The sequence below is a fragment of the Artemia franciscana genome, chromosome 7 (assembly GCF_032884065.1).
Source record: "Artemia franciscana chromosome 7, ASM3288406v1, whole genome shotgun sequence".
NCBI classification, from domain to species: Eukaryota; Metazoa; Arthropoda; class Branchiopoda; order Anostraca; family Artemiidae; genus Artemia; species Artemia franciscana.
This window is the reverse complement of record NC_088869.1, coordinates 709,587-728,299: the sequence shown is the minus strand read 5'-3', so window position 1 is coordinate 728,299 and position 18,713 is coordinate 709,587. Positions and strand designations below refer to the sequence as shown.

The following is an 18,713-nucleotide window of genomic DNA, read 5'->3' as shown; positions in this document are numbered from 1 at the left end:
ATATATATATATATATATATATATATATATATATATATATATATATATATATATATATATATATATATATATATATATATATATATATATATATATATATATATATATATATATATATATATATATATATATATATATATATATATATATATATATATATATATATATATATATATATATATATATATATATATATATATATATATATATATATATATATATATATATATATATATATATATATATATATATATATATATATATATATATATATATATATATATATATATATATATATATATATATATATATATATATATATATATATATATATATATATATATATATATATATATATATATATATATATATATATATATATATATATATATATATATATATATATATATATATATATATATATTAGGGTTTGGGACTAAGCACTGAATTGACCCTTATTTTTATGCAGTCACATGGATATTACCTAAAATTAAGGAATTATTCTAATAAAAATGTTGTAAACTAAATTATTATTTTTGTTTTACAAGCCAATTAACGAGGCTCATTCAAAAATGGGACTAAGAAATTCTCTATTTTCGAGCTTCTTCCTCCGTTTAGGTAAATTGAAATGTTTATTATCATATTATTCATTTTGAAATAAAGTATTCTACTATATTCTTCCACTCAATAAGAGAATAATCAAAGGAAAGCACCAACAATATACTTTAAAACCGCACTCCCTCTCTTACAGTAGTGTCAATTGTGGGGGGGGGGCATAAGCCCCATTGAATTTTTCACGCATTTCAATCCTAGATTTTGAAACATACATTTTCTAGTATTCTCACTGAAAAATACCTTTTTAAGTATTTTTATTATTAAAGTAAAGAATTCCCCCACCCCCTAGATCAAAAGAAACATTTTGTCCTCTTACGTTTTCATAAATTTACGCCTCAAACGGTTTGTGTGTTAAAATCTAAACCAGTCATGAATCTACTTTTTGAATTTTATCTCATTAATTCATCTTTTTTTTCTTATAAATGTTTGGAAATTACACTCAAAACGGTGCATATGTCTGTAACATATGTCTAGCTTATTCTATAAAGCAGAAGTTCTTAGCCACTGGGTTTGTATTAGATTATTTGTAGTAGTGGAAACTTAACCCATCCTTAAGGTCCATTCATACCTAATGGGAAAAAGACAAAAAATGATTTAATTTACGAAATTATTCCTTTAAAATTGTTCATGATGGATGGAAGAATTTTCAAGTAGGATTTTTTTTTATTCGTGTTAAGTCTGGACTCGGAGATTGGAAAGGATGAAAGGAAATATCATATTTATGAAAAAGTAGTTTTACTCTGGTTATATCCTCTGAAACGACTACGTTCTTAGAATTTCCATTTCAAATCATGCTGATAAAAATTTGGGTGTCAGAGGTGCACAAACGACAGTTATATATTGTATGAAACTTCAGATAGAAAACTTCAAATGCACCCAACCACAAAATAATTTTTGTTGCCTAAATATATTTAAATTGTATAATATCTGCATTTCGACAAGTTTTTTTTTTCAACTTTTAAGGATTTTGCTTAAAACTGCTTCTGTGTCTGAATTGAACTGTTATATACTTAAAATATGTATATTTGATTAAATATACTTGAGTTATAGTATACTCGTTATAAATTAAACTAGTTCATGCAATAACTTAAAATATATAATGAAAAAATATGACACATAAAAATATGTATGAAATATAATAAAAACCTTAAAAACAGTAAAATAAGTAATATATAATCTAGTAATTTAAATATATTTGTGTTATATACCTCAACGTAGTTTTTTCCTTCGGCCCTTTCTCTTCTGATTTGTTTTATACACGTTTACCAAAGTCTGGGAATGAAATTAGTGAAATACTAAGTAGAGCAATGGCTTCCAAAATGGTAGACAACTTCGAATACCACACTGCCTTTCCATGACGAAAATATAACAGTTCAAAATAGGGATGAAACCTTTTAATTGACTGTGGAACAAATTAACTTTTTAACAAATTGATTTTTGTTTCACTGTCAAAAGGAACTGTTATATTTCCTTCCAAAGTGGGTGCTGCCTGCCCTGTGGTGGGTGCTGGAGTGATTCAGGGAGGTTATGATGGTCAAAGGTGCATTACAGCGATGGCATTTACTGCACACAGATCCCTTGATAATAGTATATTGTGGTGATTTAAGATAATAGCTAGCTGACAGCAGTAAAGCCGAGGATCATCAAATTAAGGGTAGTACACCAGGGTTGATGCTGTACACCATGCAGCACATCAGCATTAGATTTAATGCAGCACTTGTGCAGCATTCCTTTCAATAAGATTCTTTCGGATGTTGGAATTTTTTATTGTACTACCTTTCTATTCTGAGTTTGACAAATACTTTCATAATTTCAAACATCTATGTTTATTTCTTTGCTATATTTTAAGAACAAGGTAGAAACATTAATGCGTATATCTTTCTATGAATTGCTATTAAGATCTGAAAACAAAGAATTTCCCGGGACGCTGGGTAAAAAGTTTTCTGGAAGGGGGGGTAGTAATCATGTCAATCGTTACATAATGTTTTTTGTGAACATGGTGTTGTTTAATTTGATAAAATCAGGTTTTGTTTTGAAATCGATTCTCTTTTGCAGTGTTGCCGAAGTTAGGTTTTTAAAATCGATTCTCTTTTGCAGTATTGCCGAAGTTAGGTTTTTAAAATCGATTCTCTTTTGCAGTATTGCAGAAGTTAGGTTTTTAAAATCGATTCTCTTTTGCAGTATTGCCGAAGTTAGGTTTTTAAAATCGATTCTCTTTTGCAGTATTGCCGAAGTTAGGTTTTTAAAATCGATTCTCTTTTGCAGTATTGCCGAAGTTAGGTTTTTAAAATCGATTCTCTTTTGCAGTGTTGCCGAACTTAGGTTGTGCGCAAAAAAAAATTACTCTAGAAGACGACAGTAGCACTAGCTGATTAATTGAGATTAGTTCCCCGTTTCTTCAAAGGCTTAGAAATGAAACTTTATACTTTGTGACAACTGGTGAAAAGGAAATATAGTTTTGTCTTAGAAAAGTTGAAAGAAATATCGATTATAGATTTCCTACACACAAAAAAAGAATAACTATAGTAAAATTTGGAAAAGCATATTATTAAATTGAATTAATAATTTGAATTTCAAATGGCCCATACAACTAGTGGATTAATTTGTGATTGTTTCCCAATTTCTTCACTATTGTCAGCAAGTACACAAGGTTTAATAATAAAAGTTTGCATGTTGCAAACTTGTTTGCACGTTGCAAAAATGGTAAGATGAAAATCTAATCCCTGTTTCGGAAGAGTCATTTAAAAAGTATTTTATAGTGTGTGACCAGTGGTGGAATACGTAGTATAAGTTTGGGAGAGGGGGCTCGTCTCCCCATTCGAGATCTCAACATTTACGTAATGTTTGCGATACATGCTTGTATGTTTCATATAAACCGACAATTGTTGCTTTTTTTCAAATTTCTACCCCCTTTTCCTGAAATATATTCATCAGAATGTACATGTAATCAGTGTTCAATAGAGAATAAATCCTCACTAATGCGCGTGTCTGATACTTTGGTAGAACAAGGCTAATAAATCAATTCGTCATACTTTTAAAATATGGAACTAACCTTTCAATTGTCAAGTGCTGCTTATTTAGTAGGATGATGTATTCTTCTTTTTCTAGGTTCTTGATGAAGAAGCGGAGGTTTTTGTTGTGAAAATGTGGAGACTTTTAATTTATGAGATGGAAGCAAGAAGAGTCACCCATTCTAAATAGTCTTATATGTATGGTGTTATATTTGGAGCTAAATAAAGCTTTTTTCTTTTTTTATAGCAAAATTCTTTTTCCAGTCATTTTTTACTATCCCAATTTTTAAATCTGATTAGGAAATTTTTTTATTTTTTTAGAGCATCAACCTCACCGTCTTTGTCCAAATTTTTCCTTTTTATGAGCTAATATTGTTTTTTTTTTAATTTAAATTTTATACCTTCTATTCTATTGAGATACATTTTTTTAAATTTCCTTTCTTTCGTATTTGATGCTCACCTCTAGTATTTGTTTCTATGTCTTTTTTGTCTTTTTTTCCTTTTTCCCTTTTCGTCCTCGTAGCTCAAACTTGGTAATCACTGGAAAGGTCATGAACAAATACAGAACTTACTGCGGCATTCACGCCCTACTTTAGAGTTGTTTTTCAAGGTTGTGTGTTCAAAACGTCCTGTTCAAGATTTAGAATAGTAATTAGAATCATAAATCCTTTTAGAATAGTAAATCCTGTTCAAGGCTATAGAACATGAACAATCGATTTGGTGTGTCAGAAAATTGTCTTTTCTAGATTTTTTCGTTTTGCCAAAATGTAACTTTCTGTGACACAGAACAGTAGAAAAAGTCACTTTCCTATTGCAAGATCTCTTCTGTTACTTGAAAAAGATACTAGATATGGTGATATCTTTTCAAATGAGCCCCTACCAACATTCTACGACGTCTGGTTCTTTATAAACATCCTTGGGAAAAACAAGAAAGGAAATAAAGAAGGCATATAAATTTGATTGGATTCGTATCTTGTAGAATAAACAGCTGAATACCCAGAGACACGAAAAGGCGAAGCGTGAAATAGGACAACGTGGACAAACAGAATTGTGCTGCACATATGAGTTCCAAATCTTGATATATTGGCAATTATATCTGAAACATTTTTCTTAGATATTTCGGCATGAGGATCAGAGTAAAAATGTAATTTATGAATACATTTGTCTAATGTAAAAGAAGCCCAAGCAGACCTATATGACTTCTATCGAACACAATGGACATGCAAGAATAATATTGAACTGTATATTAGAAAGATTTATTTATTTTCAGAACACACCATGCTCTCGCTACGACCGAGTGAAGGCCATGCTCGTGTTTTTGTTCCTCCCAAATGAGTAATATGTTTGATTGAAGCCTATTGGTCGTCCTCATTCGTATTATCGACATGATTTTCATTTTGCGTTCCTGGACAGCATCTTATTAAACGAGCAATAACTGTATATATTTAAATTTCCCAAAAAGGGTACGAAAAAAAATTGGCATATTACCATTTTCTGGTGTAGGAAAACGAAACGATTTAGATAGGTCACGACTTTGGGAAAATTAGTTTAAGGCCTTTATTAGTTTTTAGAATTTTTCATATGAATGACGTTATTTTTCATATGAATGACGTCACAAGTACCGAGGCGCCCAATATCCTGATGATTTTATTTTCTACAACGATTAAATTGAATTGGAGCTGTTTTTGAAAGAGATGAAAAACGCGTATCGTTTTACTGATCCCTTGGTACAAATCATTATACTTGTATTTTCATGAATTTTGTTCTTCTAGTAAGGAATTTGCAGAAACAAAGCACTACAGTCTAAAACCATGTGCTTGTGTCTTGAATTTTCGACATAGTAGTCACTTTCTGGTTATTCCCCGAGAATTATTCACCGCATCGCACAGTTAAACGGGTACTTTTCGACTGTTCTTAGAAAGTTGGTTACTGACGTCCCATTTAATAGTTCGTGTGCAATTATAAGCTGATGTATGTATAAACTAATGGTATATATATGTAAGTATAAACTAATGCTATATATATTCTTGTATGTATTTTTTTTCGAAAACAGCTCCGTATTTTTGCATATGAATGACGCTACATTAGTATGCATTTGAAGATCAACTTTCATAATTTTCTCTAGGGGTGATTGTATCATTTTTAGTTGTGAAATTCCATGGTGTTTTGCAAAAAGGACCTAATTCATTTTTTTCCGAAAATGGATTACAATTTCGTGGATTACGTTACGCGGAAATATGGTTCGAAAGAATTCGACGAGATCTATCAATTGGTCTATTCAAAATGGGCTTATCTTTAATTCTGATCGAGTTATAAATTGTTCCAAAAATGTGTAAAAAATAGCAGAAGTCCCTTATCTTCTAAGTAATTTGAACATTTACAGCGAATTCCGATCGAAAAGTTAACTAGGAATCAGTCTTTAAAGTGTCCAGTTTCTTCAATTCTGATTTCTGATAAAGATATTTTCATTATGCGTTTTTATTTTCATTTTGTTTCCTGTAAAATTAGGAAAAGTGGACCTCGACACTTTTATAAAATCTAGGGAGAAAGGGGGCAAAAATCGTATTTCTCAAAATTCTAGGGGAAAGCAGTTCCATTTTTTTTTTAAATTCTTAAAAAACATTTTTCAATTGTTTTTTTTTAAGTTTTTGATACGGAGATACAGGATAGTAATATCTCGTTTTCCCTTTATACAATGTTGCTTAGTTGATAAATAACCCCGATGCTTATTGATGTCAAGTCACGGAAATGTAAAGGGATGGGGAAAAATGTATTTGTGAAAGTCTAGGAAAAGGTAATTTTGTAGATTGTTTTATTGAAAAGAAAAAAAATTGGTTTTCAATGAAAATGCTCAAAAAAGTTTTCGAAAATCTAGATGGTCGAGAAAATATTTGGGAGAGGGGAATGCCATCCATCCCCTCCACCTTTAATACTACTGCTGAGGCGGTGCCACTTATGTTTGCCTTCATATGCTGGAACTGTAAAAAAAAACTAAGAATTCGAACGAGAGCAACTGATTATAATTATTGCTTGTTATCTTTGGAAGAGGTTTCAATCCTCACAAGTGCTCATTTTTGGAAGTCAAGGGTCGATCTATTTCCCTGGGAACACGAATTTTTTGTGGTGTTATCAAAACTTTTTCACCACAGTCAGCAGGTGATTACTTAGGTATGCTTTGCCTAGTAACAAAGTGAGGGAACGTATTTTAACTTTTCCCAAGGTTAGCAGACTTGCTTGATTTGATATTTCCAAGTTGATCATAATTTGAGCAGATAGAATTAGTGTCTTGTTAGTAAACTCAGGCAATACTAACTTTAAGGAAAGATAATGGTCGACGCTACATCGTATTCTAGAAAAATAGGCAACAAATCAATTACCCTCATCAATTACTCTCAACATAATAAAGAATGAATTGTTTATTGTTTTTGCGATCAAAGTCTCCACAATTACAGAATTATCACTGTTACAGACCTATTCTGATTTATTATATTTCTGAAAATTTTAGCTATAAGGGATGTACGGGGCTATTCAAACATTGTACCCGCAGTCTTTGATATCATAATGAATGGATAATGCACCATGAGGCTAAAAAAGCAATATATATCCAGCCCTCGGCGTAATAATGAAGCATTGTTTACGGTTTTCACGACCAAAGTGTTGCAGTTGCAGAATTAGAGTATATATCATTTTAGTTTATACCATTTCCTAGAGTTATGGCCATAAAAGCTATGGCAACGCTGCATTTGTATCCCTCTTCCCAAAATGAATGCACAGTTGTTTTTTGTTATCAAATTCTCTACAGTTACAGAATTATTGAATTTTGATTTTGTATTATTTCTGAAAATAAATGTTTCTAATACAAAATAAATTATTTCTGGAAATAACTGTATTATTTCTGGGGTTTTCTCTACCGGTAATTTGTTCTATGTGGCCTTTATAAAAGATGCATCGGGCTATATAAACGCTGTATCCTGGCCCCGTGAAATCGTAATGAATGCATAACGCAGCGTGGTGCTAGAGACAACAATGTATTTAATTTATATTATTTCCATAAGTTTTGGCCATAGACGATGCAGGGACTATACAAATGCTGCAACCGTAGCTGTGAACATCAGAATGTACGAATAGTTTGCTATTTATATGACCAAAATTTTAGTGGTTGCAAAATTATCGTATTTTGAATTGATTCTATTTTTTAACGTTTTAGCCACAAGGGAATGTAAAATTGCATCTATGTAAAATTTGCATCTGCAAACCAGAGCATTTTAATGAATGGATAATGTTGCGTGGTACCAAATGAAGTGTGTCCGCATCCCTTAACATCATAAGGAATGCATTATTTGTTGTTTATGTGACCAAAATTGCCAGATTTGCAGAATTTTATTATTTTGAATTCATATTATTCTGAAAGTCTTGCCCATAAAGGATGCGTGGGCCATAGGACACTGCACCTGAAGCCATGAAAACCATATGAAATGTATAGTGATGTGTGGTAATAAAAAGATCAATGCATCTGCAGTCCTCAATATAACAATGAATGCATTGTTTGCTTTTTATGCGACCAAAATTACCACATTCATATTGAATGTCATGTTGTTCTTATTGTTCATATTGAATTCATATTGTTCTGAAAGTCTTGCCCATAAAGGCTGCTTGGGTTATACGGACTCTGCTCTTGAAGCCATGTATCTGCAGTCATGGAATCAAATGGGGAGAAAAAATTTCCTGGACTTGGATTATGCTGATGATTTAAGCATCCTACATGAAAGTGTGAGCAAAACGAGTGAACTTTTAGAGGTTTTGCGAATTCAGGGTGCTAGAATAGGTTTGGAAATTAATGTATGAAAGACTAAGTCACTAAGGCTAGGAATAAGTGAAGATGAAAAGACGCTAGGTAACGAAAATATTGATCAGGTTGGCAGCTTCACTTACCATGGTAGCATTATTAGTAAAGATGGAGGGAGCCGTGAAGATTTTATAAGTAAACTAGCCAAGGCTCCGGATGTGTTTATCAGAATTAATAAAAGTTTGGAAGAATAGGAAGATAAGTCTGCAAGCCAGGATTAGGATATTGGAAGGTACAGTGATGACAGTGGTCAAATATGACTTTGAAGCATGAGCGCTCCGAAAAGTGAGTGAAGATTTAATGCATGTTTTCCAGAGAAATTACCTATGGATCGTTCTGGGTACCTGGCTGACTGATCGTATTTCAAACAGAAGACTACACAGAAAGTGTGGTTCAATCCCGCTTTCCAGGGTTAAAATGAAAGAAAGACTAAAATGGTTTTGGCACGTTCTGTGGATGAAAGATGACATATTGCCGAAGATTGTCCTTTTTGGTCAACCGTCAAGGGCTAAACGAAAAGCAGGTCGTCCTCGTCTGGGGTGGGAGGATGTCATAAAGAAAGATTTAAAGAAAATGGGAAATTCTTGGGAGGGTGTAAAGAGAAAGGACTGGAACAGATTGGGATGGAGGGGGAGCGTGCGTAGCTGTGTTGGCCTCAGGCGGCTTGGTGCTGCAGTGAGTTGTTAGTAATAGTAGTAGTAAATGCCTAAAAGTTTGTCTTGAGATTCATCTTAGGCACCAATCTTTCAAGTTTTGTAGCACAAATAAAGTGTAGATCGGAAGATGATTTCGGGTAAATTATGGCATTAGAGAAAATTAAGAAGTATAATTGGAGCCGAGGAGGAGAAAGGGTTGAGGGGTTTTCCTAGTTAGGGTTTTTTATTTAAAACAATTATTTTATAATTTAAAAACATTAATATAACAATAAATATAAAAATAAGATTTATATCTGGTACACAATGTAAAACAGTTTGTGGTAGCGAAATGTAAGTAAGGAGCGATTTGACCCAATAAAAAAAAGAATTTTGATAACAATAGTTACATCAAAAGAATATTTTTTTATTCATTCCAAATCTATTAAGCTTATTGGGGTTAAATTTACCCATCAACAGCTATGACCCTGAGAAAATTAACTGAATTTTTGACAAAGGGGAAAACACCCCAAAAAGCTATATACTCTTAATAAAAATCACACCATCAGGCTCAGCTTATTAGAGAGTCCTACTCTGATACACGGATGTGTTTCTATTTGTTTGTTTGTTGTTTTTACCCCAAGGGGTGATCGCATCGAACCAATGGTCACACAAGATCGAGAGAGGGATCATTTGAATGGAAAATACTAATTTTAGTACCATTTCTTAGTGACCAAACGGATGGGAGAGTAATTATGCCCCTCTAGCCGTCTTTTCCCCTCAAATTAATTTGATCAAAATTTTATGGTAGCCATTTTGTTCAGCATTGTTGAAAATTCCTTTTTTTTACAGACCTCACGGATCCCTCACAGACGATGATCTACCACTAGTCCTGGTAATTATCTCATTTTCCAATACTGTGGTATTTGTTATACCTTCTCTTGAACGCGTCAAGGGATGTATTTTCTGGGATTTTCTGTGTCGGCAATCTGTTCTATGTGGCAACCGATCGCCGGGCAAAACTCGTTTTCAGATATTCTTGGCGGGGAGTACCCTACTCAAGGTTGTCCTGACGAGCTGTACTTCGGGGAGGTGATCGCAAGGGCTTTGTTCTATCAGGAACGAGCTTCGATAGCTCCTCTGATGAAGGGTTATACATGTACTTGTAGGAAACCGACACGGAGGCCACGTTGAGGCGTTCCTGAATCAACTATTGGGTTTTAGCTTTCGTGCTGTCAGAGGTTGCTGCACGAACTGCTTTATTTGGAATGTGTTAAAGCTGAGCGGTGTGGCTCTTAGGTGCACCAGTGAAGAGAGGACGTGCATATTCTGTGACAATCAGATGCAAAAAATGAAAAATGACAGAAAAGACTCATCAGGGAGAAGACTTTTTCATCTTAGGATAACTCTTAGCTTCTTGGAGCAAGAGGATCTAATTTTACTGAGATGCTCAGTCCACGAGAGATCCAAAGAGAAATTAACTCTATGTAGACGCAGTGTATCAACTCGCGTTATTGCCTCTCCTTTGTAGACGAAATCAAGATGAACCCTCATAGTACATGCCTTAGAAATTAGAAGTTCTTTTGTTTTTGATTCGTTAAAATCTACAAGCCAAGCATCTTACCACGCTTCAATTATTTCCAGGTCAGCCTGAAGCTCTTTGTGGGGTTCGCCGGAATCTTCGTCTTTTGCAATTGATGTTTTTGTTGTGTCATCAGCAAAGTCGTGAGGTTTCTTCATAAAATTGTCCCTTAGGTCGTTTATGAACACCAAGAAAAGAGTTGGCGCAAGAATTCTTCCTTGGGGTACTCCTGATATGACTGGGTGTTATTTCTATATGAAGCCATCGAGAAAAACTTGCAACGATAGTTGACGAAGAAAGTCAGCAAGTACCTCAAATGTTCGACCATCAATTCCGTAGGCTTTCAGTTTACAAAGAAGTCCCTTGTGCCATACACGAACGAAGGCTTTTGCGATGTCAAGGGAGAGAAGGCGAATATCGTGTTCCTGAGAAGGAGCTCAACCCACTCTTGATACTGCGTAATCAGACTAATATGGACCGTTTTCCACGAAAACTGTATTGGGTATCTGGATACACAACAGACGTGTTTCAAGGTATTGGTAAAGGGTCTTATCAATGGCGTATCTATAAACTTTACCTACGGAGGAAAGTAGACTTATTGGACGATACGATCCTAAATTAGTAAGGTTGAACTCTACCTTTGGAACAAGGACCATATATGCAGTTTTCCAGGTTTTTGGGAATGATTCCGCTGCAAAGAATTTTCTGTACAGATCAGAAAGAGGACCAGCAAGTTCAAGGGTACATCTTTTAAGGGTGAGATTGGGAATCGTTTCAGGTCCAGAGGCTTTGGTGACACCCAACTGGCTTAGTGTTCTGAGCACCTTACTAACAGTTATGTTAACGCTGGTGATTTTTGCATCGGTTTGTGGTGGAAAGGGGGAGGGGAGACTCCGTCTTCATCGAGTTGGGAGAACTTTGAAAAGGCCTGTGCAAGAGCATTTGCCTTTTCCTGGCTTGACTGGATCATCGTCCCTTCAACATGAAGTGAGGGAATTGATGTTGATTTAGATGACAATAGAGCTTCTTTGACGACTCTCTACCACTTCCTAGCTGGAGCACTTTTCATTTTATTTACAAACTTGCGTTTATAATTAGCTCTAGCTTGACGTGCAGCTTTAACAGACTCGTTTCGAGTGCAAAATAAAAGCAGTCTGGTCCTCGTCAAATTCAGTCGAACAATATTTCTCATGAGTCTTTTTTCTGGCCCTGGTTGCCTTTTTACAACCAGCATTGAACCAATGTTTGTCTCGAGATGAGGCTTTTACTGTTTTTAATGGGAAGAATTGCTCGATGGCCTCTGTAGTCGCTTTTTTGTAATGTTCCACCATTGTCGACCACCAAAAGTCGAGCTTCTCGGGTTTTTGCGATCCAGCCTTAGCAGAGTGTACCCAGGAGTGTTGATCCCACTATCCACGACGCTATTATTCAGGTTGGTCTCGGATACACACATGAAAGAAAGGGAGACCTCATTTATCATATGCTGTAGGTGATCCAAATTGGATCGGAGATCACGTACATTGCAGTGGGTAACAATAAACATATCTTAAAGAATTGTACTGGGACGCGCATTTGGTTGTCTACTGGAAAGAAGCCCGATACGAGGCTGTTTTTTTATTTGAAAACATAGTAAATACCAGCTGAATAGGGAGTTGTCCAAAACAGCAGGCAAAAGGAACTCCTAAGACAGACATTGCCTCATAAGATAAGGAGTGGTCATAAGACCTCATAAATTAACCTCAACAAGGGTGGTGGTGACCCCAATAGGGGCATGAGTCAGCATCTTGCGATACTTACCACTCCCAAGCTCTTTGGGCAGGGCCGCCAATCCCTGAGTGGTTTGCCAGAGCATATCACTGCATAATCAACAAGCAGAGGCCGTTGTCCAAACCTGGATCTTCTGCCCTATTCTGCAGTTGTCCTCCCGAAGAGGATCCTCCCACTATGGTATCCTGCATCACCATACAATTTAACCCATTGCTGGAAGAAGGTGTGCACCTAACAGGGCATGTCCACAAGTAGCTGGGTCCTGCTCAATGTGCATCAGAAGGGCCTTCTTACTCCTCCACCTGCATTTATTGCACCTAGGCAAGGGTACCACAGTTTCTATTTATGGACCCTCAGGGGCTAGGTGCTCTCTTGGTCTGCGCCTCCCTTCATGGGAGGTATCCTACATATAAGTAGGGCGTTCCCCTACACGCCACCTGAGGACGCACCGAGTGGCCTGGAGAGGGCCCCTACTGAAAAGGTGACTCATTAGGTACTCAGAAATAGCTAAGCCTTGGGGATGACATGACCCCTTGCAGGCCCTGGGGAAAAGGCTGTCAGTTCTAAGGTTGCCCATGATTACACATAGCATTTGTTATTGGGAAGTATGCAGATATTTTTCAAATGGAATGAACATTGTGAAAGATAATTCTTATACATGGGCAGAATTTTCTATGGGGAAGAAAGTTTCTGAGGAATAAACTTTAACAAGTAATTTTGCACGGAGGGAATTTGCCAGAGTTACTATAAGAGATTTTTTGTACTTTTTCTGACTTTTTTTTTGCGACTCAATTTTACATGCACAGATGTTCCAGGAAATTACCCGGGGGAAATTTTCAGCGTGGTTGAAATTTGTCCGTGAGGGGGAAGATTTTCTACAGGAGAAATTCTTCATGGGTGAATTTTACACGGGAGAAACTTTCAATTGGAGGGGACTTTCCGGATAAAAATATCCATGGAGAGGAGATTTCTGGCATGATTTGAAAAACAATGAAAAATTAAATTTAAAAAAGTTTTTTTTTTCAAATGAAAGTCGATAAACGGTAATCTTCCAGCGGAATTCTACTCAGAAATCTTTTAAGGGGGAATTTTCAGCGAGAATTGGATTATTGTGGGGGGAGGATACATACAAAAATATGTATACAAACTTGCAATCAAGCTGAGAAATTGTGACTAAAATCTTTACGGCATAACTATTTTGCACAAGAATTGGTTCTTGAGATATACTCATGTGAAAATTCCTGGGGACTGACAACTCTTTTGGCGTGTATACACCAAAAATAAACTTGATAATGACCCATGCTAAAAAAATGAGCTAAGAAGGCATTATACTGGTAATTTTCAGAGGTTATTTCTATTTCTTCGGCCTCTAGTTTGTTTGGAACTTATGGGGGAGGTAATTTTAGGAAAAAGAAATAAAGTGGATAAGTTTGCAGACCCTTTCACCATGTCTCAACCACCAACCTTCTACACTGTAGTCTCCAGATTTACTTGACATCTGGAAGAGGATACTTACATTCAAGGAGACTTTAATAAGTAATTTTAGACCGTTAGTCTTTGCAGTCAATATTCCAGCAGTCTACGAAGTTTCTCTGTTCGGGAATTTTTCCTCTATCACGATGAGTGACTTGGAAGCTAGGATTGTTAAATTTGTTCACCCTAGCTAATGATGGGCTACATACTTGTTCTAACTATATATCTTATACTTGTTTTCGATCTATTTTGGGTTAGAAAACATATCTTAATGCAAGTATTTATGAAACGATTGCAAATAATACAGTCACTGACGTAGCTTTGGAATTATTAGTAAAGTGCTCTTAAGGCATTCACTTGGTGGTAGACAATGTTTTAAATAAAACAAATTGTTTTTATCGTCGGTAACATACGACACAATCAATATATATTATCTTTTGAGGCAAAGCAACTTTGCCTTCATACATTTCGAGAATGCAGAAATAAAAACATGTATTGTGTTAGGTTTAATTTTCGTGGCAGAATAAAAGGGGCCTACATTTTAGTACCTAATGAGTAATCTTCTCAGTAGAAGCCTAGCCCAGGCCACTCAGCACCTCCTCAGGTGGTGGATAGGGGATCGTCCAACAGATATGTTGTGTACCTCCACTAGGAGGCACGGACCAAGGAGGGACCTAGTCCCAATGGGTCTATATTAGATAAAGAAAGAACAGATATTCTCCACAAGACGAATCATCGAGAAAGCGAACGAGTTCCTCCAGGTGTTCATTGCTTATGTCGATTCCAAGGTAGCATTCGACTCAGTTGATAGAGATTGTCTATGTAATATCATTTCATATACTGACCTCCCGTAAGAATATGTCCACCTACTCAGTGCCATGCATCAAGATACTGAGAACTGTGTGCAAGTGAACGATAGACGTAGCAGGTCATTTATAGTAAGAACATGACTCAGGCAAGGTATCTCAGTTTCTCCTTATCTATTTAACTGTATTATAGGTCATTTTATGACCTGCACAACCCGAAAGTTCAGCTTTGGAATCAATTATGGGGACCGAGTTGTCAGCGATTGTGACTTTGCTGGTGATATAGCACTAGTCACCAACTCCAAGTCACAGTTGTTCATGGCTCTAAACACGCTTTTGGGAGAAGCTGCCAGGATCGGACTATCCATTAACTGGAAGAAGATGAAAGTTATGGTAGTGCATCTAAATTCTGACGCCGACAATTCTAATTGCTTGGTCCCCGGGAACCAAATCGAATTGCTTGACCATTTCTCTTATCTTGATTCTATAATATCATCTGATAGCTGCATCGACCATGAAGCTGTTGCCCATGAGGCCTCTGCTGTTTTCGGTAGACTGGACCATATTTGGAAGAAGCCAATGATCAAATGAGCCAGGAAAATGAAGATCCGCGGAGAGTCAGTGTATTTGATCCTCCTGTACGGAGCTGAAACTTGGCCTGCAACTGCAACTGTCCAGCGCTGTCTCGACACCCTTCAGTCTAAGTGGCGTCGGACAATTGAGGAAACCTGATAGACAGACTTTGTCAGCAATGACCGCCAACTAAGTATGACTTTCAAGTCACACTTGTCACACCTGGTTTTCAAACAGACACTTCGCTGGTTCAGATATCTTTTGCGACTGCCTGCCAGTACTCGTGCTCCGATTGTTTACGCTCGGTCCTTAAAAAAAAACAACAAAAAAACACTATGTTATGTATACTAACATGCCCCCCAAAAATATATAAAATAGGAAAAAAATATACAAAAAAAGATATTACAGTCTCCTCAATAAATTTTCTGAATGGATTCAAAGAGACTGAAATTCTCATATAAATCCTTATCAGGTAAATTAAAAATTACATTTACATTCTTAGGGCAATGTGAGGTTTTACAATAGCCTTTGGTAGGCTCAACCAACAAAACTTTGATAAAGTTTAAAACAGTCATAAAACAAACCGTGTTCTGAAACCTTCTTTCTCTATTTCCTAACACCTAATCTATGTTTTTAGTTTTAAAATACACCATGTCTGTAATGTAATTACTTACTTAATGTTCATGCCGGAGTGGTTTTGAAAGCTTCGTCAGCCATCTCTATGTGGGGCAGTCTGTAACAAGGGCCTCTGAATCAGAAAGTAAAGTTCTATCCTGATCCAGGAATTTCCCAAAACTATCATTCCACCTGAACTTGGGTCTTCCTCTTGGACGTTTCCAGCCTCTACTGGTTCATTCAAAGTCGTTAGTGAACATAACACGGGATTGTTTAATAAAAGGTTATAGATATGCCAATTGTGCCCTTTTCCACGTGGGCTGTCGGAGGATTTTTTCATTGGTTCTAACGTAAAGCGAAACTAAGAAAATCCAATAAAAAAAAATAGACACCGTTAATATTTTGTTTAAATTTGAATGATAAACTTTATGGTTTTGCTTAGCACCGCTGTATAGCATAAGTTGTTTTTTTTTCTCTGAGACTAATTAGAATTTCCACTATTTTAAGGTTCCCCTACTCTTTATGTCAAATGTATTTTCTAAGAACTAATTTGAAAATTATTTTAATGCGGCAAAGTAACCTACAAGTCTAAAGAAGAAGATGAAATCCAAATTTGAATGCCGTTAGGATAGGAAAATTTCTATACGAGACTGAAATACTTTGTTCTGCTAATATTAATTAAGATCTTTATAATATGCAGACCGTCAATGACCAATTTGACCTTTGACGTTATCCATGGTGGTCTTTTTGAAAAATTTTAAAGGGATAATTCTTACCAAATGTAAGAAAAATACATTGGAACGCCCACAAAACATGATTGTCAAAGCACTTTCAAGAAAGTTCTAGAGTTTAAATATTTAATTCATCTTTGAAAATGTTGGAATGTGTTACTAGGTCAATTTTAATTTGACCTAAAATTACATTTGGACAAAAATCTAAATCAGTAACGAATTGATTATGTCAGGGACGAAGTGTTTGTGATTAAATTGGTTAAGAACGTTATTTCCAGTGATTTCTTGAGTACCGACAATATTTCATAATAGCTATGTCATAATAATTGTAATAACTATGGCTCAGACTGATCTAAAGCAATTTTAGTGGCAGCTTTTCTTGATAATAAAAAAAAAACGAAACAAAATAAAAAAAACATAATAAAAAAAAACGAAAACATAGACAAAACACGTACAAAGTAAGTATTTACCTAAGTATCTATAAAGCAAAAAGTAGGCAACTTCTAGAATTGAATTTAAATTTTTAATTCTCCTTTGAATATGTCAATAGGCGTTACTACATAAATTCATATTTGAGCTAAAACTAGATTTGGAATAAATCGAAAAAATGAGGATATGCTAAAATTAAGGAAACGCTGTGTTTATGATCACAATGGTTAAAAAACAATGTTTCTTGATTACCAACGATGATTTCTATTTAGCTTTTTAAGTCTTTATTAGTTCTTAGACGTCCATTGCACTAAGTAAAGAGATGTTGGATAAATTTCAAAAATCATTATATCCTGTTATAAACGAACAGGAAGAACAGGATAAAACGTGGGTATATAAAGTTTTATATCGAATAAATTGTAGCTGAACATAAAATATATGTAATAGAATCAATTGTAATATTAATGTCCTGGGACATAAATGTTTATTGGTTCATTTCTCAGGAGCAACATTTACTTAGGAACTTCTTTTTATTATTTAATGAAATGATTATTGTTTATTCTATTATCATTAGTATTTAGTACTTATTATTTATTAATGTATATTGAATGATTTATTATTTAATGTTCATTATTTGAATAATCATTATTTAAGGTATGATATAACTCATAATTAATTAGATTTTATTTGCATAGGTTTTCAGAACGCTGATGATGGGGCTAGTAAGGCTAAGAAGTTTTTTCCCCCTATTTTCTCAAGTTTTAAATTTCACTATATATTTTCATTATTTTAATATTAATTAGTTCCAAGAGTTTTTCTAATAATTAATTTAGAATTAGAGACGGACAATTTTTAGCTAGACTTTGATTGGTATTAGCTTAAATTGCAGTTTAATATATATGCAGTTATATATTAATTATATATTAATGCACTATATATATATATATCCTTATATATATATATATATATATATATATATATATATATATATATATATATATATATATATATATATATATATATATATATATATATATATCCTTATATATATATATATATATATATATATATATATATATATATATATATATATATATATATATATATATATATATATATATATATATATATATATATATATATATATATATATATATATATATATATATATATATATATGTATATAATGAAATTTAATGAAGTCTTATATATATATATATATATATATATATATATATATATATATATATATATATATATATATATATATATATATATATATATATATATATATATATATATATATATATATATATATATATATATATATATATATATATGTATATAATGAAATTTAATGAAGTCTTTCGTCAATTTTCGATTTTTAGTAGTAGTTGAGTTTCATAATGATTTGTCTTCTACAGGCTTCCGTAGTTTCTCTGACAAGAATATTTAGGGATCTTTTCCAGGGAATACTAAGCTCAGTTTCATTTTACCAGTTAGCAGTTTGAAGGGCTCCCAATAGAAGGGACCCCCTTTGTATTTTTCTGACAATTTGTGTCTTATTTAAGCCTTAGCATAAGAAAACATTAAATGTAAAAAGCATGTTTCTGCATTCGTCTAAAATATGAAA

The 18,713-nt window shown here is 34.1% G+C and overlaps 1 protein-coding gene across 5 annotated transcripts in view; it reads left to right on the top strand.

Annotated features, from left to right (window-relative positions):
* LOC136028701 (RNA-binding protein 25-like) overlaps window positions 1-3,878 on the top strand; it is a 110,739-nt gene extending 106,861 nt beyond the window's left edge. For all 5 annotated transcript variants that reach the window (XM_065706532.1, XM_065706533.1, XM_065706536.1 and 2 more), the window contains one exon: window positions 3,724-3,878. In XM_065706532.1, the coding sequence (XP_065562604.1) occupies window positions 3,724-3,816 (93 nt within the window). In that variant the 3' untranslated portion in view covers window positions 3,817-3,878. The remainder of the gene's footprint in view (window positions 1-3,723) is intronic.
* The last annotated feature ends 14,835 nt before the right edge of the window (window positions 3,879-18,713 follow it).